Consider the following 19,481-nt stretch of genomic DNA (forward strand, 5'->3'; position numbering starts at 1 on the left):
TGTGTGATAACTATCAGATATATGATGATATCACACACAAACACACATATATATGATGATATCACACACACACACAAACACACATATATCATCATTATGACAAGTCAGGACAAGCAAGCATGCCTTGGATATCTCTTCACAAGAATAAAATATAAGAAAACTATAGCCCTAGACAGAAGCCATAATGGCTTTTGTATAGGACCATTACAAATTACAAAAATAGTGTCACTCAGATTACCAATCCAAGAGACTATTTTTGGAATCAGCATCAGCAATGAATTACTTCCTGAACAACTATCACTGTAACCCGTTGATGACAGATACCCAAAATTTTGGGTGTCTGTCATCTTACAACTAACTTCAGCTTCAGTCCAATCTATGTATGTAAACTGCCTTATATCCAATCTTAGAAGATGCCATGATGTAATGTTAGTTCTTTTTGTCTATTACAATTTGAATAGAAGCCCTAAAATCAAGTAGCTGTTCTTCCAGTTACTTAACTGTAGTCCTTATATTTCAGGAAAAGTATTTTTGTCCTCAAATACTATAATGCATTTATGTTTGAAATCCACAAAATATCTGAAGATTATCTGAATAGATTATCATATTTATTTTGTTTTTTTGTGATGTGTGTACATGTGATTACAATAAAAAATTAGCATGAATAATTAGCTGATATCTAAGTCTTTCTACATATCAATAAATTTCATCTTTCTTGTACTATCTAGAATTAACCAGTGATGACTCACGGATAAATCTTATGCCAGAGCATTTTCAAATTAAAATTTTCAGTACCCTTTTAAAAGGTCACAGTAAATATTAACTTTTCTTCACATTAAATTCTTCAGTTTTTATTATATGCATTATTTCATTTCATTATATCTGAAATGCCAGAACAAGAATATTTTACTACAAAAATATGATAATTTTAAAGTATTCGCATATAGCTACACTTTAACATTGCATGTGATTATCTTAATACATTTATACAAAATTAAAACTACCTTGCCACTACCAGCCACAGTCTCAATATATTCTAGGATGTATGAGGGAGGTATGACAAGTTCTTGGCCTCGACCATAGATGGCAACAGTATAGGCACGATTTTTTTTCTAAGTTGGTACAGCTGCGATAAGCATCCATGTGAAATTGCAAGTCATTGTATCAAGTAATTTGTTTTATACAGCTGTCTGAAGCAAAAGTGTTGTCTGTATCCCTTGAAATGGATAAAATTGAGTATCATGAGATTATAAAATTCTTTCTTTGTAAAAGAAGATTTAATGCCAAAAGAAATTCATTCGAAGTTCATAAAAGTTTATGGGCACTCTCTTCTCCTTCATTTTCGACAATTAAGAAATGGGCTGCCGAGTTTAAACATAGCCATACCAGCCTTGAAGCTGATCCATGTGAAGGACATCCAAAAACTGTAACAATACCCGAAATCATTGATCAAGTGCACGATATGGTATTGGATGATGGCGAGTCCAAGTGAGTGAAATCGCTGAGACTATAGGTATTTAAAAAGAATGTGTAGGATATATTTTGCATGAAGAATTGCAAATGAAAAAGCTTTGTGCAATATGGGTGCACAACAGATCAAAAACGCAATTTCATGAAAATCTATGTACAGTGCTTGGAGCATTTTAACAAGAATAAAACTGATTTTGTGCTTCAATTTATTACTATGGATGAGACTTGGATTCACCATTACACACCAGAATCCAAACAATAGTCAAAACAGAAGCCAGTTGTTCAACGCGAAAGAAGACAAAGTCAGTTCCATCAGCAGGAAAGGTCATGGCATCGGTGTTTTGGAATACTAAAGGCATTTTGTTATTAATTATCTTGAAAAGGGTAAAACAATAACCGGGGAATATTATTCCGATCTGTTAACCAGACTAGACGAAAAAATTTGTGAGAAAAGACCTGGTTTGCAGAAGAAAAAAAATCATCTTTCATCAGGTCAATGCACCTGCCCACAAAAGTGTTTTGGCAATGGGAAAATTAAGGGATCTGTACTATGAATTGTTGGAACATCAACCCTATTCCCCAGATTTGGATCCCTCTGACTTCTATCTCTTTCCACATCCCAATTCTCTGACTTCTATCTCACTGGTCAGCATTTTTCTTTGAATCAAGAGGTGATTGCAGCTGTAGAGGGGTATTTTGCAGATCTTATTGAGAACCACTACAGGGATGGGATAATGACACTGGAGCATCACCAGAATGAATATATTAGTCTTAAGTGAGATTATGTTGAAAAATAAAAATAATTTTGAAATTATAAATTCGTTTTTTCATTGTTAGGCCGAGAACTTTTCAGACCCCCCTCGTAGTTCTCAACTGATCATAAGATACTATAATGCACATATAATATCTCTATACTTATATTGAGTCTCTGTGTAACAAGAGTAAAAGACATACACTTTCTGGGTTACTGGATTACATTAACATTCATTATAATAAATAAACTACAAAATAACTTTTTTAAATTATATTAGAATGTCAATATATTTGACAATGAAGACTATTTCTATCTTTTTTACGTGGTTATTCTAATGCATTCAACTCTGACTATACTAAACCATTAGGATAAAGAAGAAATCATTGCAACAGAAGCAAAGTCCCTTTTAAACAGAGCTGGTACTATGGCACATTGGTTGAGATTTTACATCATCATCATCATCATCAAATTCTTGCCATGTACCCTCAAGGGGTGTACAGGATATGACAGTACTACATGAAAAAATTACATCATTACTAACTACAATTTTCCTCCAAATGAGTCTGTTACTTGTCAAGACACCAACATTATCAGATCTTATATTTCTATCGTCTAAGGCACTTTGTACTGTATCAATCCACCTATATCTTGGTCTTCCTCTGGGTCGTTTTCCTGCCAACCTGGCAGAGAACACTGTTTTGCTAATCTTTCCTCTCCCATTCTATTTAAGTGACCATACCACCTGAGATTAGCTCTGCTAACGCATTCCTGGATGCTGACAATTTCAAGTTCTTTCCTAATATCCTCATTTTTAATATGATATTGCCATTGATGCCATTTGTTCACGCCTCTAATCTTTCTCAGGACTCTCATATCTGCGGTCTCTAGTCTTTGGTCAAGTGTTTTACTTCTGACCCAGCTCTCAGATCCATAAGTTAAAACTGGTTTGAACACTGTCTTGTATACAGCTAATTTAGTGTTCCGACTAATTTCTCTCTTATTCCATATGAATTTATTCAATTGACCTCCCACCATACCAGCTTTGCTGATTCTGTTGTCTATTTCTATATTTAATTTACCATCTTCACTAAAAATCATGCCTAAGTAGCTGAAATGTTTTACTTGTTCCACAGGTTCTCCATTCATAACACAGTTGACATTTTCAGTGATTCTGCCTATTTTCATTGTCTTTGTCTTTTTATTGCTGACCTTCATACCATATCTATTACAACAGTTATTCAATTTAGTCAGAGAATCTTGCAGACTTGTAGAGGATTTATTTAGATGTATAACATCGTCCACATAAAGCAAAGAGCTGACATTAACATCTCCAATTCTGATATCATGTTTAATACCACTTTACTTCATAATGTGATCAATATAGATGATGAATAACAGAGGGGATAATGTACATAATTGTCTCACACCAGATTTAACATTAAACCATCTTCCTGTACTTCCTTCAATTCTAACTGCTGACTCACAACTCAAATAAAGACTAAGTATTGCTTGATATAATGCTCCATTGACACCATATAACTGCAGCGTATTGAATAGCTTCTCTCTTGGCACCTTGTCATATGCCTTTTCCAAATCGACAAAACTTAAATACAGATCTTTGTTATATTCCCATGCTTTCTCGACTATTTGTCGTAAAGTGAAGATCTGATCCTGACAGCCTCTATTTGGCCTGAATCTAGCTTGTTCTTCACCAAGCTTTTCTTCCACAATTCTTCTCAACCGTTTCTCAAGTATACTTGCACAGATCTTGCCAGGAACACTTTGTAGGGAAATACCTTTGTAATTCTCACATTCAGTTTTATTTCCCTTTTTATATATGGGTACTATGAGAGCTCTACTCCAATCATCGGGAATTCGTCCCTCTGTCCAGGCTTTCTGAACTATGCAGTGCAGCCACTGTAAGACTCTTATACCACCATACTTCAGCATTTCTGGTCGAATATCATCTACTCCTGCTGCCTTTCCACATTTCAAGCCTTTGATGGCTTTTTCTACTTCAAGTATGGATATGTATTCCTGACTGCATGCCTGGTCAGTGTTTTTTATCACTGTGCCGTCATCACTGCTTGTTTCATTTAGCAGTTTTTCAAAGTAATTACTCCATACTTCAAAGATATCTTTTTCTACCGTTTTCATGTCACCTTTATCATCTCTAACTCCTTTTACAGCACTCTTTCCTCCATTCCTAAGCTTCTTCAACAACCTCCAGAATATTTTGCCACCTTCTTGATATTTATTTTCTATATTCTTGCCAAAGTCCTCCCATGACTTTTGTTTAGCTAGTTTTACACACTGTTTAGCTTTCTTACATTTGTCTCTGTATTCTGTAAGAGTAAAAGCTGACTTATTTGCCAGGAACTTTTGATATGCTTTCTTCTTTTCCTTCACTGCCTCTTTAACTCCCTGTGTCCACCAGGGAGTTCTGATTTTTTTATCCTTGCAGACAACCTCACCACATGGCTCTCTGGCAGAATCAGTCAATGTTTTCTTCAGAGTTTGCCACTGAATCTCCAAGGTTTGATTCCTGTTCTCAAACTCTTTCATTTTCTTTTCAATAATCTTTCTGTATTTTAGTCTACAGTTCACATCTGAGAGCTGCTAAACTTTTATTCGCTTTAAAACTTTCTTACATGCTATTCTTTTCAATATGAAATTCAATTTTATCCTGCTCAAGACTAAATAGTGATCACTTCCAATTTCAAATCCTCTGTACACTCTGGTGTCCTGCACCAGGAAGAAAACATCACTATCAACAATAACATAGTCAATGAGACTTTTCTTATTCCTAGCCTCTTCTCTCCATGTGAATTTGTGCACATTTTTATGTTGGAACATGGTGTTAGTAATAACCAGTCCATGTCCTGAGCAGAAATCCACCAGATATTTGCCATTATTATTAGCTTTGCTCTTTTCTCCAAATTTTCCCAAAATATTTTTGTATGTCTCACAATCATTTCCTATTCTGCTATTTAGTTCACCAACAAGGATCAACTTTTCCTTTTTTATTGTGTCAGTTGCTTTTTCTAACGCGTCAAAAAATTCCTCCACTTCTATCTTAGTAGAACCTTCTGTGGGACCATATGCACAAATAAGTCTCATTGTCCAGTTCCCCATTCTCATATTTGCCCACATTACTATACTTGAGACTGACTGACATTCAAGAAGATTAGCCTCGTATTTTGTGTTGAATACTATGGCTACCCTTTCTTTTCCTTGATTGTCATTGCCTGAATATAACATTTTGTATTTATTGCTCAGAAAGATCTCACCAGTTTTGGTCTTTTTTGTTTCAGTCACCCCTATTATGTCGATCTGGTACTTATCTAATTCCTCAGCTAGCTCCATTTCTTTGCCATTCAGGCTTCTTATGTTGATAGTACCGATCTTTAACTCTGGTGATGTTGAGTTGGGGTTTATTTTCAGATTTGTTCCAGCAGCTGACTTTTCGCTGTTCGCCCTGGTTCCCTGGCGAAAACAACGGGGGCCTTGTTTAACCGGGCGACGCCCCAGCCGGCATGAAATTTTGTCATGTTGTACATCATTTTTTATTTTATTTTAACCAATAAGAATACAATTTGGTCGGCTAAATCCCAAATTGCCAGCCCATCCTCGTTCGTTCAGTATCAAAGTAGATACCCAACAGGGTGCACCACGAGAAGGTGAGGATTGGACATTAGGTTAGAAGCCCTGGTCGTTTCTCCGCATTCCTTGAAAGGCTATGTGGAGGTCTCCTCTCAGTTATACAGCTTTGACCCTTAAGCACCCCTGAGATTTTACAATACTTTGTTATAGTGAGAGAGTTTGCTGAAATGATTAGTAAACTCTTACTCTATACTGAGATTACTTACACTCATTTACCAGTAGTTTGAAGTTTTTCCCCATTGGTTATAAATTAAATTCAAGATTCCAAAAAATTATATTCTTGTTTAATCCAAGTGTAAGCAAACAAAGTTTGTGCATGAAGTATCTTCATGACTAGGCTAGCTGTATATAGTGGCTAATGACTTCATATTAATTGCCTTAGTATCTCATAATGCAAAGCACAGATCCTTTTGATAAGCATTATGGGAAGGAAGTTTTGACCTTCACTGATATTCTATCAGTAGGAGGCAGACCCAGAAGTGATACCAAGATTGAAGTAATACAGAAGTCATATACTTCCAATATAGGATATGTCCTATATATTTATTTTCCTATTTCCAATATAGGATATATTGGAAATAGGAAAATAAGTAAAAAAAATAGGAAATATTCTAAGCTTTTAACTAAAAAGTTTACCATGGTACCCTTATGGTATACCTCCTCAAGTACCCTTGCTGACAAGCCACTGCTATCTAAACTAAACCTAGTTCATTTGTGGTTGGTATCGTGGTGGAAATCAAGCCATCAAAATTCTACAGCTACTGTTGATAAACTTCCAGTGATGATATGATTTACTGTAACATTTTTCATGTGCATTTCAAAAATGTCCAAAATGTTATTACAGTAAATGACATAGCATCAAGTATACACCTATATAACAGCTTAGCAATGGCTTGCACTGTAAATCAATTATCTCTGCAACTGATCAGTTGCAGAGACAAACATGGTACTTTTCAAATCATCTCAGGCCACTAATAAGCAAGGTAGTTGTTTCACACTAGATAATGAAAATCAGCTATCACCTACTCAAATATCCATGTTGATGGTGGGATTTGATACTGCATATTGCTGTCCACTATGCTAACTAGGGCATATATGTGCATACAAACAAACTGCTATTTCTTGTTGTTTTATATATTTTAAAAACATAGCTGCTGTAAGTGTTCATAGTTTTTTATGATGATCCAATGCACAAGGGATTTGTCTATCTATCGTACATCACTACTAGCAATGAAACTTTTTTTTTTTTTTTAGTTATAGTATATATATTCATCCTGATGATGCCACCATTTCAATGGTCATCAGGATGGTGATAGACATTGAAACCTGTCAGTGTTCTTTTTTAAAAAAATCTGTGCGGTTAGCCTAGTGGCTATGCGCTTCGCAACCATATGCCTGGGGAAGGAGTGTCCTAGGTTTGATTCCCGTCGACAACACGAGGAGCTAAGGATCTTCCTCCATAGCCAAGTCAGCCGGTCTTGGGTGTAGACAGCAGGTTTTTACCACCAGTTTATCTAGGGTTTTTCATCCCGCAAGCAGGCAAACCGGCCCCATGGACACACACGGATTACAGTCAGGAATACTGATCTAGCCATAGGTCTGATTTGTCAGCTATGATGGTTCCGGAGTCCGGATAAAATTTGGGGGTGATGAGATGGTGCCACACCTCCCCATAAAGGGGACTCACGGCCGTGTATCATCATATGATTATTATTATTATTTAAAAAAAATTCCTAAACAATAGAATTACCAGTATATCATTTTTTTGAAATTTAATAATTCATATTTAAAATAGAAAGGAAGAAATGTCATAATAAAAACTTACTCCAGCTTTATCACAAAGCCTAAGTGTATTAAAAGATCCAACTGCAAAAAGTTCTCCATCAGGAGCCCATGCAACTGATGTGATGGGATATTCGTGTACAGCACTGACATAAAGTACTCGCCCATAGCTATCCCATATCTATAAGAAAAGCAATGATGTTAAAATAACTGCTGCCAGCTCTGACATGAATTTAATATGCATGTTTACATTATTATTATTATTATCATCCCAAGACCCCATGGAGTCACAGACTCATCTAGGAGGTCCCTTTTGTCATACACACACACACATAATTCATCATACTGTGCCTTAAATACATTCAAATTCTCTGCAGACACACTCTCAAGCATTCCAATCATTCACAACTCTCCATGCAAACAAACCTACTCACACCCTCCTTATAAAGCTTTCAGGGATGACCTGTTGTTCTCTACCCATCTCACACCATTTTATGAAAAACCACAACATTAATCCTAAAACAACCCCTTACTAACTTGTAGGTCTCTATCATATCTCCCCTCTTCCTCCTATTCACTAGACTCTGTAAATTGTTTGTTCTCAATCTTTGCTCATATTCGACATTCCAGAGGTCAGAAACTACAGTCACCTCTGGACCCTTTCCAACATCTCTTCATCCTTCTGAAAACCAGATGACCAAATTGTTGTACAGTAGTCCATATGAGGCTTAATCAAAGTTTTTTATACAATGGAACCAGAATAGCCTTACATCTACAAGTCAGTGTCCTCTGCATCATTCCCAGAATTCATTGTGTTGTCCTCACAATTTTGGCAATATGCCCTCTAAATTTCTGATCCTTATCCGCCATCATCCCAAGATCTCTTATTTCCTCTACCTCCAACAATATATCCCCACCAAGAGTTAATTCTATATTCTATCTTTGCTTTCCAAATTTTAAAACCTTACATTTTGCAACATTGAACTGGCATCTCCACTCCCATGCCCATTCATTCAATCTATTCAAGTCTTCTTGTAAGGCCGCAACATTTGCTCTACTCCTCATAGTTTCTTCCCAACTTTGCATCATCTGCAAACAACTAAATATCGCCATTCAAATCTTCTCCAACATTATTAACATACAAGTCAAAACAGCAATGGCCCTAAAACAGACCCCTGAGGCACACCAGTAGTGACTTTCCTCTTCTGGGATATTGCTCCCCCATACACACCTGTTGATACCTATCAGACAGCCAATCCATAATCCAATGCACTAGTCTAATATCCAGCCTCATCCACTCTAGTTTGACAATTAATAATTTAACTACATGTTTAAAAAGAAATTAAAGTTGAAAACATACTTCTTCAAATTCACAAATATTAAATGGATACTGATTAAAATTTACTTTAATCAGTAACAAATACAACTGCTTTATTGAAATTTAACATATAATAGTTTATTTGATGACAATATTTAGTGTAATTATTTTAGCTTTTTTTGCACCTATTTAGAAGGAAAAATATCTTTATAATTTCTCTCTGTCAGATACTCTCAAATATTTAGCAATTAAATAAAAATATATAGAAACTGATCCCATGCACAAGCAAAATAAAGAAATAATCATCATCAAATTCCTGCCATGTAACCTCATGGGGATTGCAGGATATGATAGTACTACATGAAAAAAATTACATCATTACTAACTTCCTATCTACAATTTTTCTCTAAATCACTCTCTTACCTGTCAAGACTCCAACATTATCAGATCTTATATTTCTATTGTCTAAGGCACTTTGTAAGATATCAATCCACCTATATCTTGGTCTTCTTCTGGGTCGTTTTCCAGCCAACCTGGCAGAGAACACTTGTTTTGTTAATCTTTCCTCGCCCATTCTATTTAAGTGACCATACCACCTTAGATTAGCCCTATTAACGCACTCCTGGATGCTGACAATGTCAAGTTCTTTCCTAATATCATCGTTTTTTAATATGATATTGCCATTGATGCCATCTGTTCACGCCTCTAATCTTTCTCAGGACTCTCATATCTACAGTCTCTAGTCTTTGGTCAAGTGTTTTACTTCTGACCAGCTCTCAGATCCATAAGTTACAACTGGTTTGAACACTGTCTTGTATATTAGTGTAAATTAGTGTTCCGACTAATTTCTCTCTTATTCCATATGAATTTATTCAGTCAACTTCCTACCATACCAGCTTTGTTGATTCTATTGTCTATTTCCATATTTCATTAATCATCTTCACTAAAAATCGTGTGGTAGCTGAAATGTTTTACTCGTTCCACAGGTTCTCTGTTCACAATGCAGTTGACATTTTCAATGATTCTGCCTATTTTCATTGTCTTTGTCTTTTTATTGCTGACCTTCATACCATATTTATTTCAATAGTTATTTAATTTAGTCAGGGAATCTTGCAGACTTGTAGCAGATTAATTTAGAAGTATAACATCGTCTGCATAAAGAAAAGAACTGACAATAACTACTCTAATTCTGATATCATGTTTAATACCACTTTCCTTCATAATGTGATCCATATAGATAATGAATAACAGAGGAATAATGTACATCCTTGTCTCACACCAGATTTAATATTAAACCATCTTCCTGTACATCCTTCAATTCTAACTGCCAACTTACAACTCAAATACAGACTAAGTATTGCTTGTTATAATGCCCCATTGACACCATATAACTGTAGCATATTGAATAGCTTCTGTCTCGGCTCCTTGTCATATGCCTTTTCCAGATCGACAAAACTTAAATATAGATCTTTGTTATATTCCCATGCTTTCTCAACTATTTGTTGTAAAGTGAAGATCTGATCCTGACAGCCTCTATTTCGCCTGAATCAAGCTTGTTCTTCACCAAGCTTTTCTACCACAATTTTTCTCAACTGTTTCTCAAGTATACTTGCATAAATCTTGCCAGGAACACTCAGTAAGGAAATACTTCTGTAATTCTCACATTCAGTTTTATTTCCCTTTTTATATATAGGTACTATCAGAGCTTTACTCCAATCATCCAGAATTCATCCCTCTGTCCAGATTTTCTGAACTATGCAGTGCAGCCACTGTAAGACTTTTATACCACCATACTTCAGCATTTCTGGTCGAATATCATCTACTTCTGTTGCCTTTCCACATTTCAAGCCTTTGATGGCTTTTTCTACTTCAAGTATGGATATGTATTCCTGACTGCATGCCTGGTCAGTGTTTTTTAACACTGTGATATCACTGCTTGTTTCATTTAGCAATTTTTCGAAGTAATTACTCCATACATCAAGGATATTTTTTTCTCCTGTTTTCATGTAACTTTTATCATCTCTAACTTCTTTTACAGCACTCTTTCCTCCATTTCTAAGCTTCTTCAACAACCAGCCTCCAGAATATCTTACCACCTTCTTGATATTTATTTTCTATGTTCTTGCCAAAGTCCTCCCATGACTTTTGTTTAGCTTTCTTACATTGGTCTCTGTATTCTCTAAGAGTAAAAGCTGACTTATTTGCCAGAAACTTTTGATATGCTTTCTTCTTTTCCTTCACTACCTCTTTAACTTCCTGTGTCCACCATGGAGTTCTTATTTTTCTATCCTTGCAGACAACCTCACCACATGCCTTTCTAGCTGAATCAATCAGTGTTTTCTTCAAGGCTTGCCACTGAATCGTCAAGATTTAGTTGCTGTTCTCAAACTCTTTCATTTTTTCTTCAATAATCTTTGTGTATTTTAGTCTATAGTTCACATCTGAGAGGTACTCAACTTTTATTCTCTTTAAAATTTTCTTACATGTTATTCTTTTCAATATAAATTCAATTTTATCCTGCTCAAGAGTAAATAGTGATCACTTCCAATTTCAAATCCTCTGTACACTCTGGTGTCCTGCACCAGGGAGAAAACATCACTATCAACAATAACATAGTCAATGAGACTTTTCTTATTCCTTGCCTCTTTTCTCCATACGAATTTGTGCACATTTTTATGTCGGAACATAGTGTTAATAATAACCAGTTCATGTCCTGAGCAGAAATCCAACAGGTATTTGCCATAATTATTAGCTTTACTCTTTTCTCCAAATTTTCCCAAAATATTTTTGTATGTCTGAGAATCATTTCCTACTCTGTTATTTATATCCCCAACAAGGACCAATCTTTTCCTTTTTCATTTGTTAGTTGCTTTTTCTAAAGCATCAAAAAATTCCTCCACTTCTATCTTAGTAGAACCTTCTGTGGGACCATAGGCATAAATAAGTCTCATTGTCCAGTTCACCATTCTTATATTTGCCCACATCACTCTACTTGACACTGCCTGCTATTCAAGAAGATTAGCCTCGCATTTAGTGGTGAATACTATGGCTACTCCTTGATTGTCATTGCCTGAATATATCATTTTGTATTTATTGCTCAGAAAGATCTCACCAGTTTTGGTTTTTTTTTTGTTTCAGTCACCGCTATTATGTTGATCTGGTACTTATCTAATTCCTCAGCTAGCTCCATTTCTTTGTCATTTGGGCTTCTTATGTTGATAGTACCGATCTTTAACTCTGGTGATGTTGAGTTGGGGTTTGTTTTCAGATTTGTTCCAGTAGCTGACTTTTCGCTGTTCGCCATGGTTCCCTGACGAAAACAACGGGGGCCTTGTTTAACCTGGCGACACCCCAGTCGGCATGAAATTTTGTCATGTTGTACCATCATTTTGTATATTGGTTTAAGCCAATAAAAATACAATTTGGTTGGCTAAATCCCAAATTGCCAGCACATCCTCGTTCGTTCAGTATCCAAGTAGATACCCAACAGGGTGCACCACGAGAAGGTGAGGATTGGACATTAGGTCAGAAGGCCTGTTTGGTTCTCCGCATTCCTTTAAAGGCTATGTGGAGGTCTCCTCTCAGTTATATAGCTTTGACCCTTAAGCACCCCATATAGAAATAAGATTATTCTTAACTTACTTTTAACTCTGCAGAGTCGCAGCTGATCTGACAGATACAAACATATTGCTTAATATAAATATTCTTACACATATCGAGTGTATAGCTTGAAGGTCATGAGTAGTCATGCATGCATATATATTATGAGTGATATTCCACACAATTTATGCAGTCAATTTACAACCTCCGATGTCAGTATAGTATTGGTTTAGTTTTTTTTATTTATTTGTTTACCATTGAAAATGGCTGGAAAAATACATCGATTGGATAATCCATCAGATGTTGAGGAGATTTAGCGATTTTGTTACTCAAGTCCGATGAAGAGAATGATAGAGTCGAATGCGAAAGTGAAAATGATATTTGTTAGTAAACTGTATCTGAGAGATACTGTGAACTCCGATGTCAGTATAGTATTGGTTTAGTTGTTGTTTTTTCTTTGTTTCTTTGTTCAATATCTAGATTGTAACTGAAAATGAATAAACCATCATGTATTATATTTGCAGCATTTTTTTAAAGTTTTATCGCATTTTAGCACATACTGGTAATGAATGTATTTTGCAGATACTCGCGACCTACACTGAAATTTTTTTTACCATGACCTCTGCAGGATTAACCGCACTAATGATATTTCTATAATTGCATATCTCTATCATTTTATAAATATAGATATACCAGCATAACAGCTATATTAATACATTACATTAAATATTAAGATGCATCTTACTAACTTTGTAACGACAGTCCTCTGCCCCAGACAATATTAAATTATTGTTGGCATTCCAAGAAACCTTTAATATCACACCTTCATGTGCTTTCCACTAGCAAGAAAAAAAATCTGTATATAATCAATCATTAATATAACATTACATAATATAATTCATACAGCATTTACAATTTTCATTTTTTATTATGATAGAAATTAACATGTGAAAAGCATTCTAAAGAAACAAAACTAAATATTTGGATTAGAATCCAAATAAGTGGAAATATTTCTATATTTACAAATATTTTTCTCTCTTTATTTTTGGAGAGACCAAATCCAAATTTCGAGGTTGCTAATGTTATCCTTTGAAGCAACAGTAACATTGCATGAGTTATATAGACATTTTTATTTTAGTAAATATTAAATTATTTACTAAAATAAAACATTATTGGTGGTATTTTCCCTATTTTAGATTGTGTAGTTTAGTATGTTTAGGTGCGATTCTTATTATGTGAGATTATCTAAGCAGCATTCTACATTGCACCAATGAATATGAAAAAATGGGTCGAGACTGCCAAAATGGCAGTTCAATATTCTATCATCAAATTCCTGACACGTACCCTCAAGGGGTGTACAGGATATGATAGTACTATATGAAAAATTTACATGATTACTAACTTCCTATCTACAATTTTCCTCTAAATTAGTCTGTTACTTGTCAAAACTCCAACATTATCAGATCTTATATTTCTATCACCTAAGGAACTTTGTACAGTATCAATCCACTTATATCTTGGTCTTCCTCTGGGTCGTTTTTTTATTATTATTATTACGGGCGACTCCAGGAAGTCCTTAGACTCATCGAGGGAGGCCCTAAACATCATGTCCAAACAACTATACAACATTCTCACAGTATCTATCATACCTTGCCTTGAACTCACTCACTGTCATAGCACACCCACAACAGACTCTGGCAGCTTATCTCATTTACCACTCTAAAAGTAAAGAACCCAGCTCTAACACCCTTGCTAACCACACTCCCAGCTTCCATAGGTGTCCCCTAGTTCTCCCACCACCAGTCCTGATCTCATAAATATCCTCTGAATTAATCCCATAGAAACTCTTCAGCAATTTCTATGTCTCAATCATATCTCCCCTTTTCCGCTTATCAACTAATTTCTGCAACCCACAATTCTTCAACCTGTTCTCATAAGGTTCATTCCATAGACCTGCTATCAACTTGGTCACTCGCCTCTGGATCCTCTCCACCTCCTCCCCATCAAGAAGAAACCTAGGTGACCCAATCTGGGCACAGTAGTCGAGATGAGGTCTTATCAAGGGTCAGTACAGAGGTACAATAACTTGCTTGTCTCTGCTCGTCAAAGTATTTTTCAACAACCAAGTGAGTCGATGAGCTGATTTAGCTACTTTTGCAATGTGCCCCTAAACTTCATCTCCCTATCCACCAACACTCCCAAGTCCCTGGCCTCATTAATCTCCTGGAGTATAGTTCCACCAATGTGGTATACTGCTGCTAATCTTTTCACCCCAAAATGCATAACCTTACATTTTGTCACATTAAATTGACATCCATTCTCCTTAGCCCAGAATTCCAATCTATCCAAGTTGTCCTGCAAGATTTTGACATCTTCTGCATTCACTATTGCCCTACCCAACTTTGCATCATCAGCGAACAAATGAACAGTTCATCTTAGATCCTTCCCTATATCGTTAATGAACAAATTAAACAGCAGTGGTCCAAGAACAGAACCCTGCGGCACACCACTAGTCACAGGCCGTCTTTTGGACTCTACTCCTGAATAAACTACTCTCTGATATCTCTCCATCAACCACCCACCTATCCATCTCACCAACCCTATATCCATTCCCATATGGTGTAGTTTACGGATTAGAATTCCATGTGGTATCCTGTCAAATGCCTTAGCCAGGTCCAGCAGTATCACTGTAAACCCATTACCCTTATCCAGTTCAGCCGTCACTGTGTTATAAAACTTGAGCAAGTTACTGAGGCATGATCTACCCTTCAGAAAGCCATGCTGTCCCCCGTACAGTATCTCATTTTCATCAATCCATTCCTGTATTTTTCCCTTGGCTACTTTCTCCAAGACCTTGACAACGATTTTTTCCTGCCAACCTGGCAGAGAACATTTGCTTTGCTAATCTTTCCTCGCCTATTCTGTTTAAGTGACCATACCACCTTAGATTAGCTCTGGTAATGCATTCCTGGATGCTGACAATGTCAAGTTCTTTCCTAATATCTTCATTTTTAATATGATATGCCATTGATGCCATCTGTTCACGCCTATAATCTTTCTCAGTACTCTCATAACTGTGGTCTCTAGTCTTTGGTTAAGTGTTTTACTTCTAATCCAGCTCTCAGATCCATAAGTTAAAATTGGTTTGAACACTGTCTTGTATACAGTTAATTTAGTGTTCTGACTAATTTCTCTCTTATTCCATATGAATTTATTCAATTAACTTCCTACCATACCAGCTTTGTTGATTCTGTTGTCTATTTCCATATTTAATTTACCATCTTCACTATAAATTGTGCCTAAGTAGCTGAAATGTTTTACTTGTTCCACAGGTTCTCTATTCACAATGCAGTTGACATTTTCAACGATTCTGCCTATTTTCATCGTCTTTGTCTTTTTATTGCTGACCTTCATGCCATATCTATTACAACCGTTATTCAATTTAGTCAAGGAATCTTGCAGACTTGTAGCGGATTTATTTAGAAGTATAACATCGTCCGCATAAAACAATAATCTATAATTTCAATATAAGCAATTTTGTGACGTGTTCAATATGCTCATTGCTGATTAATGGTTTGCAATACAGAGCAAGAGTGGAGAGAGAGAGAGAGAGAGAGAGAGAGAGAAAATCAGAAATGTTTCATGAGTACATGCATAAAATGTGAGTTTTGTCAAAAGTGAGACAAAGAATTAGTTAATATTAACAATGTAAGGCTGGATAGAGAAAGCATTGTAAAGAATGTAGCAGAAGGAGTGAATGATACTGTATGAAATATGAAAGCATGAAAGAAGTAGTTGAAAGTAATGTGAATGATGAAGTGTGAGTGAAGAGAGAAATAGAAAGAAAATAAGCAATTTTGCGACGTGTTCAATATGCTCATTGCTGATTAATGGTTTGTGGTACAGAGCAAGAGTAGGGAGAGAGAGAGAGAGACAGAAAATCAGAAATGTTTCATGAGTGCATGCATAAAATGTGAGTTTTGTCAAAAGTGAGACAAAGAATTAGTTAATATTAACAATGTAAGGTTGGATAGAGAAAGCATTGTAAAGAATGTAGCAGAAGGAGTGAATGATAGTGTATGAAATATGAAAGCATGAAAGAAGTAGTTGAATGTAACGTGAATGATGAAGTGTGAGTGAAGAGAGAACTAGTGCACTTCTGCAGAGTCGTTCACAAGACAAAAAGTGAGCTTGAGCAACTGGAGAAATGACAGGCATGTGGTATAGTAAGAGGGCAGGGGGGGGGGGTGGATGAAAGAAAAAGTGAATGGGAAAAGTATAAAAGTGTGAGAAACTGGAAGCAAGGAGAAGGTATTGTACAGAGATATGATGATAAGAAGTGTATTTAATGAGAAAGTTACAAAAGTATATTTTCCAGGTGCAGAGATCAAGGATGTTAGCGAAGCTGTTAGTATACAGAAGTAAAAAGTGAGAGTTGATTGTTTTTTGGTAGGCACAAATGATTTGAAAGGTGACAAATATGCAATGAGAGAGGATATGAAAGAGTTGTGAGTTGCTGAAAGAAGTGAAAACGAAGAGTGACAAAGTAAAGCTTGTGAGAATGCTGCCTCAGTATGATGGGACAGAATTGAGAAGGACCATGATTGCAAATGAGTCAATAAGATTGTGCAGGAGAAATGGTGTGCAGTTTATAGATGTATGGAATGAATTTGATGAACAAAATGACTTGTATATACATGATGTACTGCATTTGAATGCAGTACACCAGGTATATACAAGTATTTGAAGAAGGTATTGTTCAGTGAGAGGTTGGAAGTACAAATTTAGGGAAATTAGAAGTATTGGGGGGAATGCAAATAATCATGTATCTAGCTATCTCTGGGACAAATGAGTGTGAGTGTAGAAATAATCATGAACAGCTGGGTGCAATTTCACTGGTTTCAAATCTAAATGAGTTGGTAATGACAGTATGAAAGAGTAGCTGTAGGCCAAAGGGAATGATGAAATGCATGTACATATCAGAAATAAAGGAGAAAAGTTTGGGCATTGGTCGGCTTGACTTGGCCAAAAATTATTGGCATCAGCGAGAACTAGGTGACAGAAAATTATATAGAGATAGAGTGTAAAGGATATTGTATTTTCAGAGAGAATAGTGAGAATATGACAGAAGGTGGGATATTACTATTTTATAGCTGAACTTCAATATACAAAAATAAAATAAAATGAAGAACTTCAATATACAAAAATAGAAGTTAAGGAGGAGTTTAGATCTGAAGGAGGAGATTTATTTTGAGTCTATATAATGTGAGATAGAGAGCCAATAGGACAAAATATATTGTTGGTTGCTACTATAGAACTGGGGATCCAGAGGAAGATATGGATACCATGCATTGGCAGATGAGCACAATGAGTGCAGGCTGAGAAATTATTATGGGGGGGGGGGGACTTCAACTATGGGGGATATAGACTACAAGGAGGAAAGGGCAAGGAGGTCAAGACAAGATGGAAGTCAATGATCCCTCTTTCAGTGATTCATGCAACCATCATCAATGATATATATATATTTTTTTATTTATTTTATTATTATTACGTGACACCTCCAGGGAGTCCAAAGGCTCATCGAGGGAGGGCACCTACTCTACAACTCTCTGTCTCCACTACCTACAACGAACCGCAACTACACCATAGCCATTTACCGCCCACCACCACTAGTATTTTCACAGACCATCACAAATATCCATGTCCATGGCAGGATTCAAAGTCGCAGCCTTTTGGCTGGATTATGTCTCTTCTACAGGTAATTTCATGGGTGCTGCTCTGGTGACTGGCATCCATAATTCTTCCATTGTTTCAAATTCATGTTTGTTTGTTTTTTTCCTTTCTGTGACTCCTACATTCAAGAAAGGTTGTAAACCTACTAGAACTGTGAATCAGCTAATGATTTTTTCTATTTTTATTAATATCATATATATATATATATATATTTTTTTTTTTACATAATCTGGAAACCCTACTCTAGAGACCACAAACTTTTCCAAGCCACTTCAGATCTAGAATAAGCGGGACAGTGGTCTCACATTGGGCAATGAAATTCATCTTTACCAAAAGACAAAAACAAACATCCATGCTGCGCACAGTAGGAGTCAAACCTGCAGACAGTGGGTTGGAGAGTAGATACGTTAATCACTAGGCTGACAAATATACCAAACCTCCTCCTCTTCCTCCTTCATTCTAACTGTCTCTATTCTGTGGAACAGCTTTCTTCGTGAAATTTTCCCTACCAACCATATAACCATTAGCTCTTCTAAAAAAAAATCATGTTAAAAACTAAACTGATAAAATTTATCAGCATATGGCTGGTATTGCTATAGGTTCTTCAATCTTTCATGAGAAGGATTTATATTAAAAAATAATACAAATAAATGCATTGTGCATAAAAATCTTTGTTGTGAATATGCATATGTAGCTTTTAATTTAATATTTTGCTATCCGAATTATAGATAAAGAATATGTAAAAATGCAAATAAGTTCGAGATGATGGTATGAAAGTAACAGAAATAAATGGTGAGATTACAACTTTTTTTCTGTAACAGATGAATGTTTTTATCTGAATGATCCTTTAAATAGTATAATAATAAAAGATATAACATAACTTTTCTAATTCCGACATAAATCTCAATCAGTAATTTGTTCAGTGAATTTTTCAAAACTTTCTACCAATAATACCAAGTGTTTGTTTTTTTTCCCTATTAAAAAAAAAAAAAAAAAAATGCAGACACCTCTTTTCTCAGTAGGGGCTGTATCTATTAAGGATGCAAATACCTGTAATGGTTTTGAATTTGGTTGAAGAGGTTTAATAACTAGATGACAGCCAACTGTGTATAACACCTGGTCACCATTGGGACTCCAGGCTACTGAATATACTGGAAAACC

The 19,481-nt window shown here is 35.7% G+C and overlaps 1 protein-coding gene across 1 annotated transcript in view; it reads right to left on the bottom strand.

Annotated features, from left to right (window-relative positions):
• Window positions 1–19,481, bottom strand: part of Oseg5 (intraflagellar transport protein Oseg5) — a 158,406-nt gene that overhangs the window by 109,502 nt on the left and 29,423 nt on the right. The window contains exons 4-6 of the mRNA XM_090410923.1: window positions 19,371–19,480; window positions 13,337–13,426; window positions 7,713–7,850 (exon numbers count right to left, since the gene is read on the bottom strand). Of these exons, the coding sequence (XP_090267049.1) occupies window positions 7,713–7,850; window positions 13,337–13,426; window positions 19,371–19,480 (338 nt within the window). The remainder of the gene's footprint in view (window positions 1–7,712; window positions 7,851–13,336; window positions 13,427–19,370; window position 19,481) is intronic.

Source organism: Typopeltis vanoorti, chromosome 21 (genome assembly GCF_054136105.1).
Source record: "Typopeltis vanoorti isolate ZY-2024b chromosome 21, IOZ_Tvanoo_1.0, whole genome shotgun sequence".
Taxonomy (NCBI): Eukaryota; Metazoa; Arthropoda; class Arachnida; order Uropygi; family Thelyphonidae; genus Typopeltis; species Typopeltis vanoorti.